The following is a 23,687-nucleotide window of genomic DNA, read 5'->3' on the forward strand; positions in this document are numbered from 1 at the left end:
TCATCTCTGTGGGAGCAGTTCCTCTCTCCAGTACACCTCAGATCGCGGTAAAAAGTGACCTCTTGAGGTTCTTGGGTATGTTTTATTGTGTTTAGTGCAGCACCACAAACCTTGAATAACACTATGGGACCCATACGAAGTGCCACTAGTGATGCTGGCAGTGCTCCCTAGAAGCCAATAAAAGCCCTGACAGCATTGAATTGCTTGCTAGATTGAGGAATGGTTGCCTGTCACTTCAGACAGATGATTCATTTTGCAAACAGACATGTAAACTTATGGTATTGATAAATACAGTATGGTACTGCAAATGTATTTTCTCTTCCTTATGGTTTTCTGAATAACATTTTCTTTTTTCTATCTCATTTTATCTTAAGAATACAGTATATAATACATATAACACAAAATATGTGTTAACTGTATGTTATCAGTCAGGCTTCCAGTCAGCAATAGGCTATTAGTAGTTAAGTTTCTGGGGAGCCAAAAGTTAGACACAGAGTTTTGACTGCATGAAAGGTTGGCACCCCTAACCTCCAAGTTGTTCAGGGGTCAACTGTATTAAAAGTCTGTGATATACTCTTGGCTTTCCAGAAACTTAATTTGAAGAAGTTAATTTAAAAACCATAGTTTTCTATATATTAATTTGACAGTTCAGCCTTTATTAGGTCAAAGTTTCAAAAGAGCTCAGTTGTTAGATGTTTAGTAATGAATGCCATCAGCCTTTATGTCATCATGATCCAGGATGTTTAGGTGTGTGTTTGCTCAGGGCTCAGAAACAGTCTTGGTGGTGGGTTTACAGCTGCCCATCTTGTTAGGTGTGGAACCTGCCTTAGCGCTGGGGCTGCTGCTAGTCTATGGGAACATTCCCTCCCATGCCCTTCCTATGCTGTAGAGGCCTACAGGTTGCTGACCACTTCTGGGACCCTTCGTTACACCTGTCACTGAAAGCATGTAGAGTTGTGTAAGTGACAGCAGCCAGCCTTGACTCATCAAATAGTCTTTGAGTTTGTTTAAAAAAAAAAAAAAAAAGTCCAGGATTTTATTTTACACTGTAACATCTGAGGTGGGTTTCAATTCTAGAGCACAATGGAGAGACTGATGTCTGGGTTTCACCTCTAGAATTGTTTTTACATTGTCTGTGATATAGTACAGATGAAAATAAAAGATAATTATTTACACTTTGCATTTCCTGTTACAAGTATTCTGTATTATGTCTGTATCATGTCAAGTACCATAGGTATGTTCTTATTTCATTTATTGTTTGTCCTTGTACACAAATGAGTACATCATTTCCACTTATGGCAAAAGTGATATGTCATTGTATCAGATCCATCTCTCAGTATTATCTGTATCTTCTGATTTCTTAATCAAATTTATGCGTCAAAACATGTTAATGATGTTTTTAAAAGTGTTTATTGAGAAATTCACAAAGAACTTGTATTTTGTCAAAAGGCCGTTGTTTTTTTGCCAACATTATCAGTGCAGATGTACTAACTCGCAAGTTACAGGAAACCCAGCTCAAGGTGACTTATAGGAAGGGTAGTTACTGGCTTGCCTAACTGAAAGGCCAGCTATAGGCCAAACTTCAGGGTTGGTTTGATTTAGCACCTCAACAATGCTATTGAGAGTTTCCTTCTTCCTTCTCTGCCATCTGCATTCCCACCTTCCTCTTGAGAGGGCAGGGTGGTTGCCAGCCATTCCCACACCTACACATTTTCTCACTCTGGTCCCGTGGTGTTTAATAGCTTGCCCAGAAAACTTTCCCTTTGTCACATTGATCTTAATTGAGTTGTGTGCACGTGCGTGAACCAGCAACTGGCTGGGAATGGGGTCATCCTGAGTGGCTCAGGCTTGGAGTCAGCCTTACCCAAAGTATAGGGCTGTGGGGAGGAAGCACAGAAACCACAGTCAGAACTGGGTAATTAGCTAGAGGAGGAGGAAATGCATGAAGAGCAACAGCCACTGTCCACTGTGCCATGTGATTTACAGTCATTTGGGTTTTGTTTATAAGAGTGCTTACTTTATTTTTTCATTTTTTTTTTCTTCTTCTATCTTTAAGGGGCCTTTACAACAACCAAACGGACAGGCATTCCAGCGCCACGGGAATTTTCAGTAACTGTCTCAAGAGAGAGGTCTGTGCCACGTGGTCCCTCCAATCCCAGGAAATCGGTGTCTAGTCCAACTTCTTCCAACACTCCCACTCCTACCAAACACCTGAGGACCCCTTCCACAAAGCCCAAGCAAGAGAATGAAGGTGGAGAAAAGGCTGTGCTTGAGTCCCAAGTTCGGGAACTTTTGGCAGAAGCCAAAGCAAAAGATAGTGAAATTAACAGGCTTCGAAGTGAACTAAAGAAATGCAAAGAGAAAAGGACTCTGAACGCTGAGGGGACTGATGCTTTGGGCCCAAATGTCGATGGAACATCAGTCTCCCCAGGTGACACGGAACCTATGATAAGAGCTCTTGAGGAGAAGAACAAGAACTTTCAGAAAGAGCTTTCCGATCTAGAGGAAGAAAACCGGGCCCTGAAGGAGAAACTGATCTATCTTGAGCACTCCCCAAATTCAGAAGGGGCAGCAAGTCACACTGGCGACAGCAGCTGCCCAACATCCATAACTCAAGAGTCAAGCTTCGGAAGCCCAGCTGGAAATCAGTTGTCCAGTGACATTGACGAGTATAAAAAAAACATACATGGAAATGCATTACGGACATCAGGCTCCTCAAGTAGTGATGTTACCAAAGCTTCTTTGTCGCCAGATGCTTCCGACTTTGAGCACATTACAGCAGAGACACCATCAAGGCCCCTGTCCTCCGCCAGTAACCCCTTTAAGAGTTCAAAGTGTTCTACTGCTGGGAGTTCCCCAAACAATGTAAGTGAATTGTCCCTGGCTTCCCTCACAGAGAAGATACAAAAGATGGAAGAAAACCACCATAGCACTGCAGAAGAACTACAGGCTACTCTACAAGAATTATCAGACCAGCAACAAATGGTGCAGGAATTGACAGCTGAAAATGAGAAGCTGGTGGATGAAAAGACGATTTTAGAGACATCCTTTCATCAGCATCGAGAGAGGGCAGAGCAGCTAAGTCAAGAAAATGAGAAGCTGATGAATCTTTTACAAGAGCGAGTAAAGAATGAAGAGCCCACCACTCAGGAAGGAAAAATCCTTGAACTGGAGCAGAAGTGCACAGGTATTCTTGAACAGGGCCGCTTTGAAAGAGAGAAGCTGCTCAACATTCAGCAGCAGTTGACCTGTAGCTTGCGGAAGGTTGAGGAAGAAAACCAAGGAGCTTTAGAAATGATTAAACGTCTGAAGGAAGAAAATGAAAAACTGAATGAGTTTCTAGAACTGGAACGGCATAATAATAACATGATGGCCAAAACTTTGGAAGAGTGTAGAGTTACCTTGGAAGGGCTAAAAATAGAGAATGGATCTTTGAAGTCTCATTTGCAGGGTGAGAAGCAGAAAGCCACAGAGGCCAGTGCCGTGGAGCAGATGGCAGAGAGCTGCGAAGTTCAAGAAATGTTGAAAGTAGCTCGAGCGGAGAAAGATCTACTGGAACTGTCTTGCAATGAGCTCAGACAAGAATTACTAAAGGCAAACGGTGAAATTAAACATGTTTCCAGTCTGCTGGCCAAGGTGAGAAGAGACAGCTCTTTACTGGTATTTGCTCATCCTTGTTCACATTTCTGCCCTTAACCTCTAAATTCACAGAGCACAGAGAAGCATTTGCTTAGTCTATTTCATTCATGAAACCAGCATTCCAGCTTGAAGGCCTGTTAGATTGCAGACAGGTTGGGATTGGGGGATACAAAAAGGAAACACCCAAATTTCTGATTATGGGCGATTCAAAGTGTAGTGGGGATGTAGAGTCAAATCAGAGTATGATGCAGTGGTAAAGAATATCATAGAGCCTATGCCCAGGCTCTAGTCTAGTGCAAAGGAGGGGCACCTGGTATAACATGGGGGTTGGGGGTAGCACAGAAGGACTTCCTGGAAGAAATAGCAACTGAGTGAGTTCTGAAGATTGAGTGGGAGTTTGCCAGTCTGTCAGCATGCTTTTAGCTGCCAGTAACAGACAATGAAATCACTCCCAATTTTCAACCAAAATATTACCACTATTTTGGTGTTTTCTTCCAGATATATGTGTGTGTATGTGTATCATACAAGTTACACAAATTTATAATCATCCTGTACATGTTATTAACTTTCTTTTTGCATTTAACATTTTAGAAATATTAAAACTTTTCTCAGCATATTCCTATCATTAAATATTCATTTAAACATTATTTTAAAGGCCAGATACTATTTTAATATAAATATTTCATATTTACCCTGTTGTTGAACATATATGTATTATCAAACAGTTGTGGTCTTTCCAGTCTTTCAATATTATAAATACTTTTTTATATCTATCTTACTGTTTATTTAGGAAAAATTCCTAGACGATGACTTACCGAGTCAAAGAGTATAAACATTTTAAAGACTTTCAACACATTCAGCCAGATTGCCCTTCAGAAATATTATGCCAGTTTATTCATCCTAGCGGTCATGAGATCGTGTGCTTCCCTGAGCCTTTGCCAGCACTTGGTATTACATTGTTATATCATTTAAATATGTTAATCATTTCATTTTTTTTTAACCTTTTTTGCTTGGGAAGATCTTCCATAGCCCAAGAGCAAATAAATAACTTTTCTCATTTTTAAAAATAACACTTTAATCAGCCTGTAATTTTGTTTTTTGATGCAAGAATTGTGGTGATTATATGATACTCTGCTCGCCTCCCAGAGCAGTGCTGGAGAGGTGCAGAGAGATGGCCTCCTATTTCTTGTTTCCTCCAAGTTCTGGGTCTGATTTAGGGATCTGCTGGCAATAGGGATTCAAAACATCTTCCTACCTTAGTTTAGGGGTTGTCATTGTTTCAAGGAGCAAATTATGCCATGAGCTCTCAGGGAGATTTTTCTCCGCTGCTTCATCTGTCTTAAGATGAGTCTGTTGCAGCCTGATTCTGCATTTGGCCATCTGAAGAGCTTAGTGGTGGGTCATGTTAAGGAGTTTCTCTCTTTGTCTGTATTCTAAATTTGTAGGTATTTTATTGAAAGTACGGAAGTAATTCCATTAGAGGTTACTAGTCAGGCTTTGCATTGGGTTTTAATATCTTGTGGAGTAAGATTATTCTTTTTTTACTTTAAGATTACTCACTACTCTCTGGCAAAATGTTTTATCTCCCATGTGCACCTTCTTGAAGTTCTTTATCAGTCCCTCTGTATTGTTGGTAGTTTGGCATTACATTAAATGTATATATCAATGAGAAATAATTTGACATCTTAAAAATATTTTTTTCTGATCATAAAATATTTTTATTACAGAGGATTTGAAAAATACAGAAAAGTACAAAAAAGAAAAGTATTACCTTTAATTTCACCGCTTGGAGAAAAACTGCTAACATTTTGCTATATGTCCTTTCAGGCCTTTTCTCAGTTTATACATGTTTGAACATGCATAAAAACTTGCATTGATATGATTATGATATTTTGTCTTCCTATCCAGAAGAGTGGAGTATGTCTGTCCACATTCCATTACAAAGAACCAGTTGGATTAGTTTATCTATTCCACTGTTAATCTGTTTCTGATTAACTTGTTTCTACTTTTATCTTTATTAATTTTTTTGTCTTATTTTTTGTACATGTTGGTTTCTTGAGTAAAATTCTTTGTTCATTTAACTTTTTTTATCCTTGGTTGATAATGAAAGCATTTAAAGTTATAGCTTTGGTAAATAGAGGCAATAAAATCTGGAATCTTCTGGAATAAACTAAATCTAATTTAAAGGAACATGTGTGCATTTTCTGTAGAGTGCAAGGCATAACATATATGTTTAAAATCAAACTGTTATTATTCATGTATCCTACATCTTAACTGCATGCTAACTAGAATTATCAAATACTGATAGTAAGAGGGGAAAGGTCCTAGCTAGTATTTTTAGGTGAGAGTTTGAGGTAAAGATGGGGGCATGCTATTACATAGGGTTTCTTGTATATCTATCAAGACCCTAGGTCTGTGATTTTGTGCTGTCTTATGTGCACAGAGACTGATTTGTAATTGCAGTGGACTTGTAACCTACTAATCTTCCTACCCTTTTACATTACTGTAGAAAAAGCAAAACACAGATCTCCTAAATGGACTAATACTTATTGTATCTCTACCACAGACTATCAACTAATCTGCCAACAACCATGAATTTAAATGATAATACTTAAGAGACTCATGTCCAAAGGATAACAGGAGAAGTTTTAGCACAAAACTATGATGAAGGGTCTAACATGCTGGACTGGGTCCTCTTGACTTACCCAAGTGAGCAATGATGTGACCTTGGGCAGGCCCCTTTACATTGTGCAGTGTAGAATAGAAGCGTGACGGTGGGTGGATCCTGGTCTCATATCTAATTCCAAGGGAAGCATTTAACATTTAATCATGATGTATATTTTTTGTAGGCATTTGGTACATACCTTTTATTATGTTATGCAAGTATTTTGCTAAGAGGTGTTTTGTTTGGTGGTTTATTTTTAGAGACAGGTTCTCGTTTTGTCTCTTAGGCTGGAGTGTAGTGGCGATTATAGCTAACTGCAGCCTTGAACTCCTGGGCTCAAGCGAATCCTCCCACCTCAGCCTTCTGGGTAGCTGGGACTACAGCCAGGCACCACCATGCCTGACTACTTGGCTTGTTTGTTTTTAAAGGATGAGGGTTGAATTTTTTCTACAGCTAATGACGTGATCTGATAGTTTTTATGTAATCAAGTTTTTTTCTCCTTTAACTTGTTAGTGAGGCAAGTTATAACAACAGATTTTGTAAGGTGCTCTAGTGTAAAATCATGCTTGCATTCCTGGGGTAAATCCTAATTCTTCAGTTTTCAATGGTTTCACTTGACTTTTTGCCGAGAACTTCCAAATATAGCTGCCTTCAGCAGGTATCGGAGTAACTGTCCTGTTAATCACCAAGCAACAACGTGTACCCCATGAGCAGTGCATTCATCTACTCTAATGCTTGCCAGAAGGTGAATATTATGGAAAAGGATACAATAAGCTATTTACAAAGGGGGAAAGTAGTGCCAAACCATCCTATGATCTAATAGATTCCGTAAATCTATGTAAGTTTCCAGTTAAGATTACTCAAGCGACCCAGATACCGTCAAAAGAACCTATAAAAAGCCTTGAAAAGTACTTTTTTAAAAATAGGAGGTAGGTTTCTTCCTCAAACAATAAATGGAAAATTGGTAGGATTTCTACAATATTTTGTAGGCTTTTTTTCTTCTCATTTCTTTTTCTTCATTGATTTGCTGATCTCTTTATTTTTTTCAACTTCTCTGATATACCCCATATGCATTTTGATGGTGCTTAATCTGTGGTCACATGACATACTTCTGTACAACTTTGAGGACGGGTCTGATTTCCACAGAACCCAAAGCCACCACTCCTATCCCTGCCCTAGCTAGCAAGCAGCATGGAGTTGTATGGGATTGTTGTTTTTCCACACAATAACATGACCCAGCTTTAATTTACTTTTTTACCTTTTCAGTTGTTTGGGATCTTGGTTTCAAGTTAGAATATCTTTTCTAGGCTTGAAACCTAGAAGTTTTAAAAGAAAATTATCTGTTTATTCCCGTGAGGTTGAAGCTTATAGGTGGTATCCTTAGAACCTTAGTTCTTTCTGCAGAAACTTCAGTCCACTTCCAGAAGAGTAAGGAGATTATAAATAACCCCTTGGCATGAATGGTCTGGGGGAGTCAGCAGAGGTGAAATGACTAGTGTTCTGCCTGTAGGGGTCCTAGAGCCAAACTGATTGAGTGGCCACTGGTCAGAGATGCAGAACCAGAATTTGAGGGAAATATTTGGCAAATAGATGATCCTGTAGCTGTGACATTGGAATAGGACACCTTAAAGGACTTAAGAGATCTGGAAACCTGGTTTAAACAGTCAGGTGGGTTGGAAGTGTATCCAGGTGATGTATTGGTATATGAGAAACTGCCCTCCTGTCAGCGGCTTGAGTCAGGGGACACTCCCTCCATCCCGGACCCTAAGGGTGGGAGATGGGCTGTGGCTGCCCATGATGCAGGCCCAGGCTGTGGCTGGCAGTGCTGTGGTTCTGGACCTCCTGCCAGGGGTGCAGGACAGCTCAGCATTGCCAAGCATCTTGGCCCACCTGTTGGTGACTTGGGGCAGGCATGTCACCTGGACATCTGGGTCCTATGGGGAGAGGGTTTCCCAGAGCCTCCCAGAGCTTTACCTTTACATCTGATTGGTGAGAACTGCGTCACACAGTGCCCCCAGGCCACCTCTCTTGAAATCACAGTTGCAGCCTGATTCTTGAACAAAATTGGGATTCTCTTAGGAAGAAACAAGGTGGGGGTGGCTTTTGGTGGGGAATGGGCACTTGCCTCACCAGGCCTCCACTCCTTCACCTTTCCCCACAAAGTACTCACAGTGATCTGATCATGTAGCGCCTTCCGGTGCTGCCTGGGGCACCACATGGCTTTGCCCAGTGCCCAGCTCCCACCACACCTCCACCTGCAGTCCCACCCCACATCCAGCCATATTCCCACCTCTCCCTCCATGCCAGGCCTGGCTGGGCCAGTGCCTGTCTGGCAGTCATGTTTGCTCAGGGGGCTTTCTCGGCCTGAAGAGACCTCACCCCATTCACCATTACCTGGTCCCTCCTGAAGCTTTCCGCCTCAGTTATGGGGTCTTCAGCGAGGCATTCAGCCCTGCGGGGCCCTGTCCCATGGAACTTCAGACTCATCTCAGTAAATTACATTATTGTCACTCAGCCAAGGTCACTCATGGGAACGCCCTGACCCACCCTGGCCCTCAGAGGATTCAGATGTGCAGGCAAAACTATTTGGCGCCCTGCAGGGAAGCTGAGGGAACCTTCTGCCTGAGTAGCCACTGGATGCTGCTAGAGAGGTGGGAAGGTTACTGAGCTGAAAACATGGAGATTTCAGTCATCTTCAGCTCACACATAAGGCATCCCACTCTTGGGCACCAAACATCAACTCTGGTGAGCAGAGGTCTGTGGCTTCATGCTGGGAAGGAGGCCTGTCAGCAGCTCCTGTCAACAGGGCCTGTTTTCCATCTCCCCTGGGCAAGCCATGAGGATGTGGAAGTCCAGGAGGCCTGTGGAGGCTGTTGGGGAGAGCCCCACAGATGTTGCACCAGTAAGCCTCTGCTCAAGGGGCTGTGGCCTGGGGAAAGTTGCCACAGGCCTCAGCCTGGCTGTGCAGAGCCAGTTTAGCACTAGGAGCGGAATCTTCTAGAGATTAAACTACAAAGCCAGAATGCCCGTGCAGCCTTTATTATGTGGGATGTGACAGGCATGTGGCCCGGAGCTCATGGCATGTCTGCCAGGTTCTCCCCCGACACCCCCAGGTCTCTGTTCTTGAAGCCCCTTGAAAAGGGGCAGAAGTTTGGTGGAGACAGTCAGATAGTTTGAGGAAAGGTGGTCTTGCCAGTTGGGCAGATCCACAGAACCTGTGGCTCCGACCCCTTGCTCTTACCTGTGACTCCACAGGGGGCTGCTTCCCGCCGATGGACTTGTTTTCTCCTGGACACGTTAATGCCTTCTGTGAGGTGAGGCCTGAGCAGTCTCTTCCTTTCACATGACCTTGGGACTTGTCTGTGAACCTGGTGTTGCCCAGCACTTCTCTCTCCAGTGTGAGTTCTTGGGAAGTACCTGCATGAGGCCTTGCTGCTTCGAAAAGTCCCTACCAGGGTACAGCCCCTGCTTCTGAAGCTTGCCTCTGAGTTCCTAAAGGTGAAATACAGATGTTTACCCTCATCTTTGAGTTTTCTAACAGCCATTCTCCGCTATACCTGAAGTGTAAATAAACTAACATTTCCTCCTCTCCCTTGGTGGAGCAGCATTGGCCAAAATAATAATAATTCAACTTTAGGCCAATAAGAGTGAACTATGGATGATTATCAGCAGTGTCTATTCACAACAGGGCTAAGAACCGAGCAGAGGGAGTTTTGCAGTACCCAAGCTAGATGCCAGAACAGAAACACCCCACTTTCTTACTCATTGTATTAGCCTGTTTTCATGCTGCTGATAAAGACATACCTGAGACTGGAAAGAAAAAAAGGATTAATGAACTTACAGTTCCACTTGGCTGGGGATGCCTCACAATCATGGTGGAAGGTGAAAGGCACATCTCACATGGCGGCAGACAAGATAAGAGAGCTTGTGCAGGGAAACTCCCCCTTATATAATCATCAGATCTCGCGAGACTTATACTATCAGGAGAACAGCACAGGAAAGACCTGCCTCCCTGATTCAGTTATCTCCCACTGGGTCCCCCCCACAACATGTGGGAATACAAGATGAGATTTAGGTGGGGAGACAGCCAGTCTGTATCACTCATGGCAAATTTACTCAAGCTGTCATTCCAAGTTTATTTCCTTTTAAACTATATGTAATTTTAGCATGGCAATTCCTTCCATTAGGTGTTCAGTAAATACTTTTCAGTTGAATGAATGAATGTCAGAGAAACTTGCAACAGAATTGAGAGGCTGCTATAATTATATTAAGATGTTTAAAAAGTAAAGTTTATTATATTTTAATAACTGCAACTAATATTTTGGGCTATTTATATGTGCTAAGCACTCTCAGAGCTTTTCCTTCATTTAATGTTATTTATCTTAATTGTACACTGTTGATTCTGCTGTCTAATATTTTTTCATGTGAGCAAACAGAATGATTAAGTTATTAGCCTAATGGACTGATGAAATGAAGCCAGGATTCAAAGTTGGGTCTGACCTTAGAGCTCTTATTCTTTTTTTCTTTTTTTTTTTTTGAGACATGGTCTTGCTCTGTTGCCCAGGCTGGAGTACAGTGGTGCAATCATAGCTCTCTGCAATCTCAAATTCCTGGGCTCAAGTGATCCTCCCACCTCAGCTTCCCAAGTAGCTGGAATTACAGGTGTGCAACACCACGCCCAGTTAGTTTTTTATTTTTATTTTCATAGAGACAGGATCTTGCTCTGTTGACAAGGCTGATCTCAAACTTATGATGATCCTCCCATACCTCAGTGCCTCCCCAAAGTGCCGGGATTACAGGGGTGAGCCAAGGTACCCAGAGCTCTTATTATAATCACTGATTTAGACTGCTGCCCAGTTACCTGAAAGCAAAGAAGAGACAGAAAAACACTTAAAGCAGACTTAAGACTCTAATTAATAGTTGTCACTGTAGTCTTAAGGCCAAAGCCCTTTGAAGAAAACCACCTTTGAAAGCCTTGTTGAACTAGGAGAGTTTTACCTGATTGTAATACAGTGGAGAAATTCACAGTGAAAACCTGAGTCATCAAGGAATGTTATTTTGTTTGACCTCTACCTGAGTCTTGAGGGGAGAGGGGGTGAGTTGACCCCTGAGTGTATGGGGTGGGGACTCTGGGAATGCTGCTAGAAGAGAACAGCAGGTCCTAAGGCCAGAAAGTCTGGCCACCAAGGAAGTGATGCAGGTAGTTTGTCCTTGTTGGAGTGCACAGGGTGGTCAGTGGAAGTGGCCCAGAGGAGACACCAGCCAAGCAGTTAGGATTTTATCCTCAAGACAGTGGGAGTCTCTGAAGAATTTTTTTTTTAAATAGCAGCTTTTATTGAGATATAATCCATTTAAATCACGTAAGTCTGTGGGTTTTAGTATATTCACACAATTGTGCAACCGTCACTACAATCAATTTTAGAACAGTTTTATCACCCCATAAAGACATCTTAACTCACAGCAGTCACCCTCCAAGACCACCTCCCTCCCAGCCCCTGGCAACCACAAATCTATGTTTTGGCTCTGTGGACTTGCGTCTTCTGGATGTTTTATACACATGGAACCCACGCCCTGCGGCCTCAAGCAGCCCTCCCACTTTAGCCTCCCAGAGTGCTGGAGAGTTCTTTTTGTTCTTTGGATACAAATCGTTTACCAGATAAATGATTTGCAAATATTTCCTCTCATTCTGTGGGTTATCTTTTCATTGTCTTGATAATGCCCTTTATGGCACAAAATTCTTTAATTTTATTTTTATGAAGTCGAATTTAGTTATTTTTCTTTGGTGGTTTGTGCTTTTGGTTGGAGGAATTTTAAGAGAGTTATGGAATCACATTTACTGTTGAGAAAGATGACTTGGGCCACAGTTAGGTGAGAAAGAATGAACGACAGAACAGGGAGTGAGTTGGGTGGGAAGATGAGGGTTGGAAAGACATTCATTTTATTTATTTATTTATTTTTGAGACGGAGTCTTGCTCTGTTATCCAGGCTGAGTGCAGTGGTGCATCTCTTCGCCCACTGTAGCCTCTGCCTCCTGGGTTCAAGCGATTCTCCTGCCTCAGCCTCCTGAGTAGCTGGGATTACAGGCACCTGCCACCACACCCAGCTAACTTTCCTATTTTTAGTAGTGACGGGGTTTCACCATGTTGGCCAGGCTGGTCCCGAACCCCTGACCTTAAGTGATCCACCCACCTCAACCTCCCAAAGTGCTGGGATTACAGGCGTGAGCCACTGCACCCGGCCTGGAAAGACATTTAGATGTTAGATGTGTAGAAGGGAGGCTCAGTAGGGTCAGGTGCTGATTTGATGTCAGGGACGGGCAGGAGGAAGGCATTTCAGCCTATTCATAGATCTCCAGCTTGTAGGATTGAATGTGCGGTTGTGCTGTTTCCTGGGAGAGGAAACACAGAATGTGGGGCAGGCTTGAGAAGGGAGCGTTATCTGCTGGAGCCAACAAGGATACCCAGGCCTGCAAGCCCAGGCCGCTGTCAGCACCTGCCGATCCAGCCACAGAGGAGATGCAGGAGCCTCTGCCCTTCCAGGCCAAGAGTCCTCCAAGGCCGGGACCTCGTGCCTGTGCCTGAGGTCTCTCTTTGCCCCTCCAGTACCTTTAGAAGCTGTAGAAACATGTCTAGACAGGATGTTCCATGAATGCATTTCACATATGCTGAGGTTTGTGAGGAGCCTCTACAGTGTCAGAGGAGGTTGCGACTCTGAAGATGAGCAGGTGCGATTCTGAATTCTTGACCATTCTCTGCCCTGGTAGATGATCTCTTTTTAAGCACTCGAGATAACTTGATTGAATGGATTATATAATCACTATATGATAAACAGATTAAGTCAAAAGCCAAGTGAAATGACAGACTTACACAAGAGGCAGTTATGGGGGGTTTACGAGTCAGGTATCTTTCTTCTCCACTTGTTCTGTTTTCTAATAAAACTATCTGTACAACTTTAAGGTTACTGGAATTTACTCAGAATTTATTATAATGATCTCATTCTGTCCATGTCTCTATAGTACCATGTTTTTGGCATGTGACTATTTGAATGAAAGATTAAATGATTTCTCATAGCCAGGGCATAATTCTTCAAGATACTGTCTTTGCTATAAAAATTTACTAAAAATAACTAACACTGAAATGTTTGAGCCGCATTTTGTCCCACAGAATGCTTTTACTTGAATGTACTATTTTCTTTGTTCTTTATATATTGATAATGTTGTTGGGTTATCTATAAACCTAATTCCTTATTCTCTTTAGTCTACAGTCTCTATTCTTATGGCTGCTTTGTGTAGGAGAAGAGCTTGGTTCTTAGATATCTCTAGCTTGATTTCCTTTCTGCTTTTGTTCATCATACTAAAGAAAGCTATGTAGATGCCCTGATAGAGATCTTTTTTCAGTATTGTCAAATTATCTGGTATCAAAAAACAGAAACCCTTAAGTAACTTTGCAACTTCTCACAAGGGCTTGCTACATAATAACAGGCAGATATTTTTATATTCACTTTACAGATTAACATATGAAGAGAGGGAGAAATTAAATCACTTGAAAAGAATAATCCAGCATGTATCAAGTGGCTGAGACCAAACCCTACCCTCGGTCAAACCATCACAAACAGTTGTTTACCCCTCTGAGAAAGGAGAATCTAGATGTGTGTGTTGCCCCCAGCATAGGAGTGCTCTTAATATCTGCAGTCGGGGAGAGCATCCCCCGACCCCCAAGCACTTCCTCTTTGCAGGAGCACTCATCTGGAGATGCCTGAGGCTCATTGCCTTTCCTTAGGGTGCTGGTTAATGTCTAATCTAATGCTTTGACCCAAGCTTGTGAAGTGACAGTGATTCTTTTGGGGAGAGGATGGCAAGTAGCATGACTCAGCCTGCAGGCCTAACTTTATCTTCTGAGTAAGGAGTTTGGGGGTCCTGAGACTTTATTTTCCTTTACATGTGTCTGACAAGCATGGTGTGGGGGTGGGGTGGGTAGAGGAGGTGACCCTTGCTAGGATTCTAGAGGGGTCTGACTTCAGAGCTGCCTGCCTATCCTCTGGTCCCTGCCTAGGAACTTCTGCTGCCATATGCCTTGGGCACCTGGTGGAAAGGAGTGGCTTTCACTGTCCTCTCTGCAGGAACCCTTCTTGGGAAGTTTGTTTGACTCTATAGTGCAATTCCACTGGCTCCATATCTACAGAAAGTTGATCTTTGAAATTGAGAGATGCATGAGAGTGATTCTTTTTTTCAAGGGAAACGTTGAAAATCACATTGCTGGGTGTCTAAGAGTGTGATTTTTGACATAGAGAAGTTAAACTCTTAAGGACCTGGCCAGTCAGGCATGTTGGGTGGTCTCCCTGTAGTTCCAGCTTCAGAAGGCTGAGGCAGGAGGATCACTTGAGCCCCGGAGTTCAGCCTAACCAACATAGCGAGACCCCATGTCTTGAAAAAAAGAAAAAAAAAATCTCAAGGGAAATGCAAAGGAGCTGGCCAGCAGAGAGACCAGCAATGTGAATAGGGCCTGGATCCCCTGCAGTCGTGGAAGGGTAGGCTTTGGTCTCAGCCACTTGATACATGCTGGATTACTCTTTTCAAGTGATTTAATTTCTCCCTCTCTTCATATGTTAATCTGTAAAATGAATATAAAAATATCTGCCTGTTATTATATAGCCAGCCCTTGTGAGAAGAAGTTGTGAAATTACTTAAGGGTTTCCATTTTTTCATTGTGTGTGTGTTTTGTTTTTTTTTGGTAAATAAAAGAGCTTTCTGGAATATATTGTTAAACTTGAGATAATTATTCCAACATCCAAGAAGGATGTAGTGATGTGTGCCTGTGAAATAAATGCTGATTTGCAGGTGCCCTCCCCCATGCCGGGTTACCTAGCTCGTGGGAGGTAGAGGGCGCAGAGCCTTTGAGGGACAGCAGCCTCACCTGCATGCAGAGGCCTTGCTCAGGGTGCTCTACCTCTAGGCTGCCTCGTTACATCCTCAGTTTAATTCCTGGCCCACAGTTGTCCCAGCCAAATCATATGCATGTTTCTAGACTCCAGGTGACAGGCCCTTAGCCTGAGGACTCTACAACATGCAGCCAGCTAGTTAGGCAGAAGGCCACAGTCTGCCCCAGGATACAAGACTCAAAAGCCACCTTCTGTTGCTGCTTTTCAAATGATTTCAGACATCAGCCTTCCAGGATCTAAAATGCATTCCCTCTTTTCTCCTTAAATTCATCTTCTGGCCAGGCACAGCGGCTCATGCCTGTAATTCCATTACTTGGGAGGCCAAGATGGGAGGATCACTTAGGCCCGGGAGCCTGGGCAACATAGCAAGACCCCACCTATAAAAACAAAAATTAACTGGGCATTGTGATGCACGCCTATAGTCCTGGCTCTGAGGGAGGCCGAGGTGGGGAGAATGGCTTGAGCCAGGAGATAGAAGCTGCAATGACCCGTGATCATGCCACTGTGCTCCAGCCTGGGCAACAGAGCAAGACCTTGTCCCTTGACTCCAAAAAAACTAAAAAATAGTAAAGTCAGCTTCTGTTTAATAAAGTAGCTATTGCTAAGTGTGTGTGTATATATATATATATGTATATATGACTTTTGGTCTTTCATGTATTGTGATTTTTCTTGGTCAAATTGACCTGTATTACATTACTACCTAGTATTGTATATATAATATATAAGGCAATTGTGAGAGAAAGAATGACTTTTATTGACTTTTACTGTTATATGTTCCAGGCACTATGATAAACTCTCCAAGTCATTATTTCACTTAACTGTCCACCCCGCAACCCTGCATTGTTAGATTATGAAACAGAGGCAGAGCGATTAAGGAATACAAGGCTTGATTCACTAGAACTGGGGTTTAAACTCTGGCGGTCTGGCTCCAGAATGTATGTCCTTAGTCATCTTGATGCACTTAAGCAGCTTTCAAGCTTTGCAGCACAACGTGCAATGATCTATTTTGTGTTACAATCCAGAGTCTCACGCCTTTATAATTAAAACACAAGCTTCACAGAGCAGTGCTGACCCCTGAGCACAGGCAGGGCTCTCTGGCTCTTTCCCAGGCTGTTTCTCTCTCTCTTCTCCTTTCCTTTCCCTCCATCCCTTCCTCCCCGCTCCCTTATTCTTTTTTCTAATTTTTAATTGTTATGGGTACATAGTAGGTGTATATATTTATGGGGTACCTGAGATATTTTGACACAGGCATGCAATGCTGTAGTCACCCTGTTGTGCTGTCAAATAATAGGTTTTATTAACTATATTGTATCCATTAACCATCCCTATTTCCACCCCTGCCCCACCACCCTTCCCAGCCTCTGGTAATCATTCTACTCTCTATCTTCATGAGTTCAATTGTTTTAATTTTTAACTCGCACAAATGAGTGAGAATATATGAATTTATCTTTCTGTGTCTGGCTTATTTCACTTAACATAATGATTTCCAGTTCCATCCATGTTGTTGCAAATGGCAGGATCTCATTCTTTTTTATGGCTGAATACTCTGTTGTGTATATGGACTATATTTTCTTTATCCATTTGTCTGTTAATGGACACTTAGGTTGATTCCAAGTCTTGGCTATTGTAAATAGTGCTGCAATAAACATGGTGAATGCAGATATTTCTTTGATAGACTAATTTCCTTTCTTTTGGGTGTATACCCAGCAGTGTGATTGCTGGATCATATGGTAGTTCTATTTTTAGTTTTTTTGAGGGACCTCTGTACTGTTTTCCATAGTGGCTGTACTAATTTACTTTCCCGCCAACAGCGTACAAGGGTTTACTTTTCTCTACATCTTCCCCAGCATTTGTCATTCATGACTTTTGGATAAAAGCCATTTTAATTGGGGTGAGATGGTATCTCATTGTAGTTTTGACTTGCATTTGCATTTCTCTGATCAGCGACATTCAGTATGTTTTCATGTTTCTGTTTGCCATTTGTGTGTCTTTAAGGAATGTCTGGTAAGATCTTTTGCCCACTTTTTAATCAGATTACTAGATTTTTTTCCCCCATTGAATTGTTTAAGCTCCTTATATATTCTGTTTATTAATGCCTTGTCAGATGGGTAGTTTGCAAGTATTTTCTCCCATTCTGTGGACTGTCTCTTCACTTTGTTGATTGTTTCCTTTGCTGTGCAGAAGCTTTTTAACTTGATGTGATCTCATAGGTTCATTTTTGTTTTGGTATTCTGTGCTTTTGGGCTATTACTCAAGAAATCATTGCCCAGATCAGTGTCCTGGAGAGTTTCCCCAATGTTGTTGGTTTTTTAGTAGTTTTCATAGTTTGAGGTCTTAGGTAAGTCTTTAATCCTTTTGATGTGATTTTTGTATATTGAGGGGGGTCTAGTTTCATTCTTCTGCTCATGGATATCCAGTTTTCCCAGCACCATTTACTGAAGAGACTGTCCTTTCCTCAATGTATGTTCTTGGCACCTTTGTCGAAAATGAGTTCATGTAGATGTATGGATTTATTCCTGGATTCTCCATTCTATTTCATTATTCTGTGTGTCTGTTTTTATGCCAGTACCATGCTGTTTGGGTTACTAAGGCTCTGTAATATAATTTGAAGTCAGATAATGTGATTCTTCCAGTTTTGTTCTTTTTGCTCAGGATGGCTTTGGCTATTCTGGGTCTTTTGTGGTTCCATATAACTTTTAGGATTTAAAAAAAATTATAAAGAATGTCATTGGTATTTTGATAGGGATTGCATTGACTGTGTAGATTGCTTTGGGTAGTGTGGACATTTTAACGTATTGACTTATCCAATCTCTACACATAGAGTGTCTTTATTTTTGTGTGTGTGTTTTCTTCCATTTCTGGTGTCAGTGTTTTATAGTTTTCATTGTAGAGATCTTTCACTTCTTTGATTAAGTTTATTCCTACTTTATTCTATTCATAGCTACTATAAATGGGATTACTTTCTTGATTCCTTTTTCAGATTGTTCACTGTTGGCATATAAAAATGCTACTGATTTTTGCATGTTGATTTTGTATCCTGCAACTTCGCTGAATTTATCAGTTCTATTTAATAGTTTTTTTTTTTTTTTTTTTTTTTTGTGGAGGCTAGTTTTTTCCAGATATCAAGTCATATCATCTGCAAACCAGGATAATTTGACTTCTTCCTTTCCAATTTAGATGCCCTTTATTTCTTTCCCTTGTCTGATTGCTTTAGCTGGGACTTCCAGTACTGTGTTGAATAACAGTGGTGACAGTGGGCATCCTTATCCTGTTCCAGATCTTAGAGGAAAAGCTTTCAGTTTTTCTCCATTCATATGATACTAGGTGTGGGTCTGTTTTATGTGGCTTTTATTATGTTGAGATATGTTCCTTCTGTACCCAGTTTATTGACAGTTTTTATCATGAAGGGATGTTGAATTTTATTAAATTTTTTTTCAGCATCAGTTGAAATGACCATATGGTTTTTACCTTTCATTTGGTTCATACCACATTGCATATGTCAAACCACGTTTGCATCCCTAGGATAAATCCCACTTGGTCATGATGCATAATTTTTTAAATGTTTTGTTGAATTTGATTTGCTAGGATTTTGTTGAGGATTTTTGCATCAATGTTCACCAGGGATATTGGCCTGTAGTTTTCTTTTTTTCGTGTATCTTTCTTTGTCTGGTTTTGTTATCAGGATAATACTGCCTTCAGAATTGCTTTGGAAACATTCTTTTCTCTTCTATTTCTTGGAATAGTTTGAATAGGATAGGTATTTTTCTTTAAATGTTTGGTAAATTTCAGCAGTGAAACCATTGGGTCCTGGGCATTTCTTTGCTGGGAGACTTTTTATTCTGGCTTTTATCTCGTTACTTGTTACTGGTCTGTTCAGGTTTTGGATTTCTTCTTGGTTCAATCTTGGTAGGTTGTATGTGTCCAGGAATTTATCCATTTCTTCTAGGTTTTCCAATTTATTGGCATATAGTTGCTCATAGTAGTCTCTAATGATCCTTTGAATTTCAGTAGTATTGGTTGCAATATCTCCTTTTTTATCTTTGATTTTATTTATTTGGGTCTTCTCTTTTTCATAGTCTGGCCAAAGTTTTGTCAATTTTGTTTATCTTTTCAAAAACCAACTTTTTGTTTGTTGATCTTTTGTATTTTTTTTCATTAAAATTTCATTTATTTCTGCTCTGATCTTTATTATTTCTTCTAATTTTGGGTTTCATTTGCTCTTGCTTTTCTGGTTATTTAAGATGCATTGTTAGTTTGTTTATTTGAAGTTTTTCTATGTTTTTTGATGTAGGCGCTTATTGCTGTAAGATTTCCTCTTAGTACTGCTTTTGCTGTGTCTCATAGGCTTTGGTATGTTGTGTTTCCATTTTCATTTGTTTTAAGACATTTTAATTTTTTCTTCTTAATTCCTTCATTGACCCACTGGTCATTCAGGAGTGTATTACTTAATTTCCATGTATTTGTATAATTTCCAAAGTTCCTCTTTGTGATTTCTAGTTTTATTCCATGGTGGTCAGAGAAGATACCTGATATGATTTCATTTTTTTTTTTTTTTTTTTTTTTTAAGTTTTAGGAGTTACAGGGCCAGGCGTAGTGGTTCACGCCTGTAATTCCAGCACTTTGGGAGGCCGAGGCGGGCACATCACCTGAGGTCAGGAGTTTGAGACCAGCTTGGCCAACATGGAGAAACCCTGTCTCTACTAAAAATACAAAATTAGCTGGGTGTGGTGGCATGCACCTGTAGTCCCAGCTACTCGGGAGACTGAGACAGGAAAGTTGCTTGAACCCGGGAGGCGGAGGTTGCAAGTGAAGCGAGATTGCACCACCACACTCCAGCCTGGGAGACAGAGCGAGACTGTGTCTCAAAAAAAAAAAAAGAAAAAAAAAGTTTTAGGAATTATTTTGTGGCCTAACATGTGGTCTCTCATTGAGGAGAATCATGTGCTGAGGAAGAGAGTGTGTATTCTGCAGCCATTCGATGAAGTGTTCTGTAAAGATCTATTAGTTCCATTTGTTTTGTTTTATAGTGCAGATTAAGTCTGATATTTCTTTGTTGATTTTTTGTCTTATTAACTTTTTGTTGTCTGTTGTTTCTATTTACAGCTTATTATACCATGTCTTGAAAAGTTATTTCTCTTGATAGATTCATCTTTTAGTCTTTCTGTTTAAGATATGAGTAGTTGACACATCACAATTACAGTGTTAAAATATTCTCTATTTGTGTGTGTACTTGCTGTTACCAATGAGTTTTGTATGTTCAGATGATTTCTTTTTGTTTGTTAATGTCCTTTTCTTTCAGATCAAAGAACTCCCATTTGCATTTCTTGTCTGCTGTTGATGAAATTTCTCAGGTTTTGTTTGTCTGAGAAAGTCTCTATTTCTCTGTCATGTTTCACATTTTTTCCTTCAGTACTTTAAATATGGCATGCCTCTCTCTCCCTGGCCTGTAAAGTTTCCACTGAGAAGTCTGCTCCTTTCTTTCTTTTTTCTTGCTGCTTCTAGGATCTTTTCATTATCTTTGCCTTTTGGGAATTTGTTTATTAAAATGTCTTACTTGGGCAAAATCTGCTTGGTGTTCTATAACCTATTGTACTTGAATGTTAATATTGTTCTCTAGATTTGGGAAGTTCTCTGTTATTATCCCTTTGAATAAACTTTCTACCCCAATCTCTCTCTCTACCTCCTCTTTAAAGCCAATAACTTATTAGATTTGCGCTTTTTTAAGACCGTTTTCTAGATCTTGTATGTGTGCTTTATTCTTTTTAAATTTTGTCTCCTCTGTATATTTTCAATTAGCCTGTCTTCAAGCTCACTAATTTTTCTTCTGTTTGGTCAGTTCTGCTGTTGAGACTCTGATGCATTCTTCAGTATGTCATAAATTTTTAGCTCCATAATTTCTGCTTTATTTTTAAAAAATTATTTCAATCTTGGCCAGGCGCGGTGGCCCATGCCTGTAATCCCAGCACTTTGGGAGGCCGGAGCGGGCAGATCACGAGGTCAGGAGTTCGAGACCAGCCTGACCAACATGGTGAAACCCCGTCTCTACTAAAAATACAAGAATTAGCTGGGCATGGTAGCGCCTGCCTGTAATCCCAGCTACTCAGGAGGCTGAGGCAGGAGAATCGCTTGAACCTGGGAGGCAGAGGTTGCAGTGAGCCGAGAAAGTACCACTGCACTCCAGTCTGGGCGACAGAGCAAGACTTTGTCTCAAAACAAAAAAAAAAAATTATTTCAACCTCTTTATTAAATATATCGAAAGGATTCTAAATTGTTTCTCTGTGTTATCTTGAATTTCATTGAGCTTCCTGAAAACAGCTATTTTGAATTTTCTGTCTGAAAGATCACATCTCTGTCACTCTGGGATTGGTCACTGGTGTCTTATTTACTTCATTTGATGAGGTCATGTTTTACTGGATGGTCTTGATGCTTGTGGATGTTCATAGATGTCTGGGCATGGAAGAGTCCGGTATTTATTCAGTCTTCACAGTCTGGGCTTGTTTGTACTTGTCTTTCTTGAGAAGACTTTCCAGATACTCAAAGGGAATTGAGTGTTAGGATCTAAGCCTTTGGTCACTGCAGCTGTGTCCGCATTAGGGGGCACCACAAGCCCAGTAATGCTGTAATTCTTGCAGACTCATTGAGGTATCACCTTGGTGATCCTAGGTAAGATCTAGGAGAATTTCCCGGTTTATGAGGCAGAGTCTCTTGTTCCTTTTCCTTACTTTCCCCTAAACACACAGAGTCTCTCTCTTCATGCTGAGCTGCCTGGAGTTGGAGCAGGGGTGATGCACTCCTGTAGCTACCACTACTGGGACTGTGCTGGGTCAGACCTGAAGCCAGCCCAGCACTGGGTCTCAGTCAAAACTTGTGGTGACTATTGCCTGGCTACTGCTGATGTTTATTCAAGGCCCAAGGGCCGTTTAGTTAGCAGATGGGGAATCTAGCCAGGCTTGTATCTTTCCCTTCGGGGTGATGGGTTCCCTTCTAGCCCAGAGTGGGTCTAGAAATGCTACTCGGGAGCTGGGGCCTGGAGTCGGCAGCTGTAGCAGTCTGCTTGGTGCTTTATTTTATTGTGGCTGAGCTGGTATCCAAGTTGGAAGACAAAGCCCTTTACCCTTCCCTCTCCTTTCCTCAAGCCAAAGGGATCTCTGCCAGTGGCCACCACCACCCCAGGCCTGTGGCAGCACCACTGATGTTTATTCAAGGCCCAAGTGCTCTTTAGTCAGCAGGTCTGGATCTCTCCCTTCTGGGCAGCGGGCTCCCTTCAGGTCCAGGGTGGGTCTAGAAATGCTGTCCAGGAACTAAGGCCTAGATGGGGGACTTTAGGAGCCTGCTTGGTTCTTTATTTTACCATGGCTGAGCTGTGTCCAAGTTGCAAGATGAAGTCCCCTTTACTCTTCCCTCTCCTTTCCTCAAGCAGAAGGGATCTCTCCCTGTGGCCACCACAGCTGGGAATACACTGGGTCACACCTGAAGCCAGTACAGTGTGTGGCCCATGATGAGTACCGTGTGGGTACCACTGATGTTTAATCAAAGCCCAAGGACTCTTTGGTCAGCAGGTGATGAATGCTGCCAGGACTGGGTCCTTCCTTTCAAGACAGTGGGTTTCCTTCTGGTCCAGGCTGTGTCTAGAAATGTTATCTGGGAGCTAGGACCTGGAATGGGGGCTTCAGGAATCTGCTTGGTGCTTTATTTTACTGTGGCTGAGCTGGTATCCAAGTTGCAAGACAAAGTCCTCTTTACTCTTCCCTCTCCTCCCAGAGCTGTGAGCTGTGCTGCCTGGGGTTGGGGGAAGAGTGGTGCAAGCACTCCCTTGGCTGCTCCAGCTGGTGTCTCACTGGGTCATGTGCACTCCAAGTCCACTGTCTCTGAGCCCAGCACAGCACCAGGACTTGCCCAGAAATTGTAGCCCTTGTGGCCTAGACTCTTTCAGATTTACTTAGGACTCCAAAGTGCTTTAGCCTACAGAGGTAGGGCTTGCCAGAACTCAGATTCTCACTGGAATGGAAGATTCCCCTCTGGCTAGGGCTGGTCTAAATGCTCCTTTTATGGGTGCTGGCTGAATTCTGTCCTGTGTTGCTTTCTGCTGTGATGGGACAGCACCAAATTCCAATGCAATCTCACAATCATTGTGCTTTCCCTCCCCCTGGGTGCACAGATGCTGTCTCTGTACCATGTGGTTGCTGCCAAGGGATGAGGGAGAGGGGATGTTGGAGAGTCAAGACGGTCTTTCCTCCCCTCTCTGGTGCATCTTTCCTTGATATGATGTGTTAAAACCAGGCACTGTGATCGTTCATCTGATTTTTGGTTCTTATGAAGATGCTTTCTTGTGTGGATAGCAGTTCCATTTGGTGTTCCTGCAGGGAAACCATTGCTGGAGGATCCTTTTTGGCCATGTTGTTCTGTCTCCAGGTCTCTCCTCCTTTCCTTATCCTTTGTCACAATT

The 23,687-nt window shown here is 41.9% G+C and overlaps 1 protein-coding gene across 14 annotated transcripts in view; it reads left to right on the plus strand.

The window, feature by feature from the left end:
* SPECC1 (sperm antigen with calponin homology and coiled-coil domains 1) overlaps positions 1-23,687 on the plus strand; it is a 299,046-nt gene that overhangs the window by 185,681 nt on the left and 89,678 nt on the right. For 9 of the 14 annotated variants that reach the window (XM_063656241.1, XM_054458486.2, XM_054458481.2 and 6 more), the window contains one exon: positions 2,057-3,636. The exons of 1 other annotated variant lie outside the window; for it this stretch is intronic. In XM_063656241.1, the coding sequence (XP_063512311.1) occupies positions 2,057-3,636 (1,580 nt within the window). Of the gene's footprint in view, positions 1-2,056; positions 3,661-23,687 lie in introns of all 14 variants that reach the window. 4 more of the 14 variants (XM_054458479.2, XM_054458482.2, XM_063656242.1 and 1 more) reach the window with 1 other exon arrangement.

Source organism: Pongo pygmaeus, chromosome 19 (genome assembly GCF_028885625.2).
Source record: "Pongo pygmaeus isolate AG05252 chromosome 19, NHGRI_mPonPyg2-v2.0_pri, whole genome shotgun sequence".
In the NCBI taxonomy this organism is placed as follows: domain Eukaryota; kingdom Metazoa; phylum Chordata; class Mammalia; order Primates; family Hominidae; genus Pongo; species Pongo pygmaeus.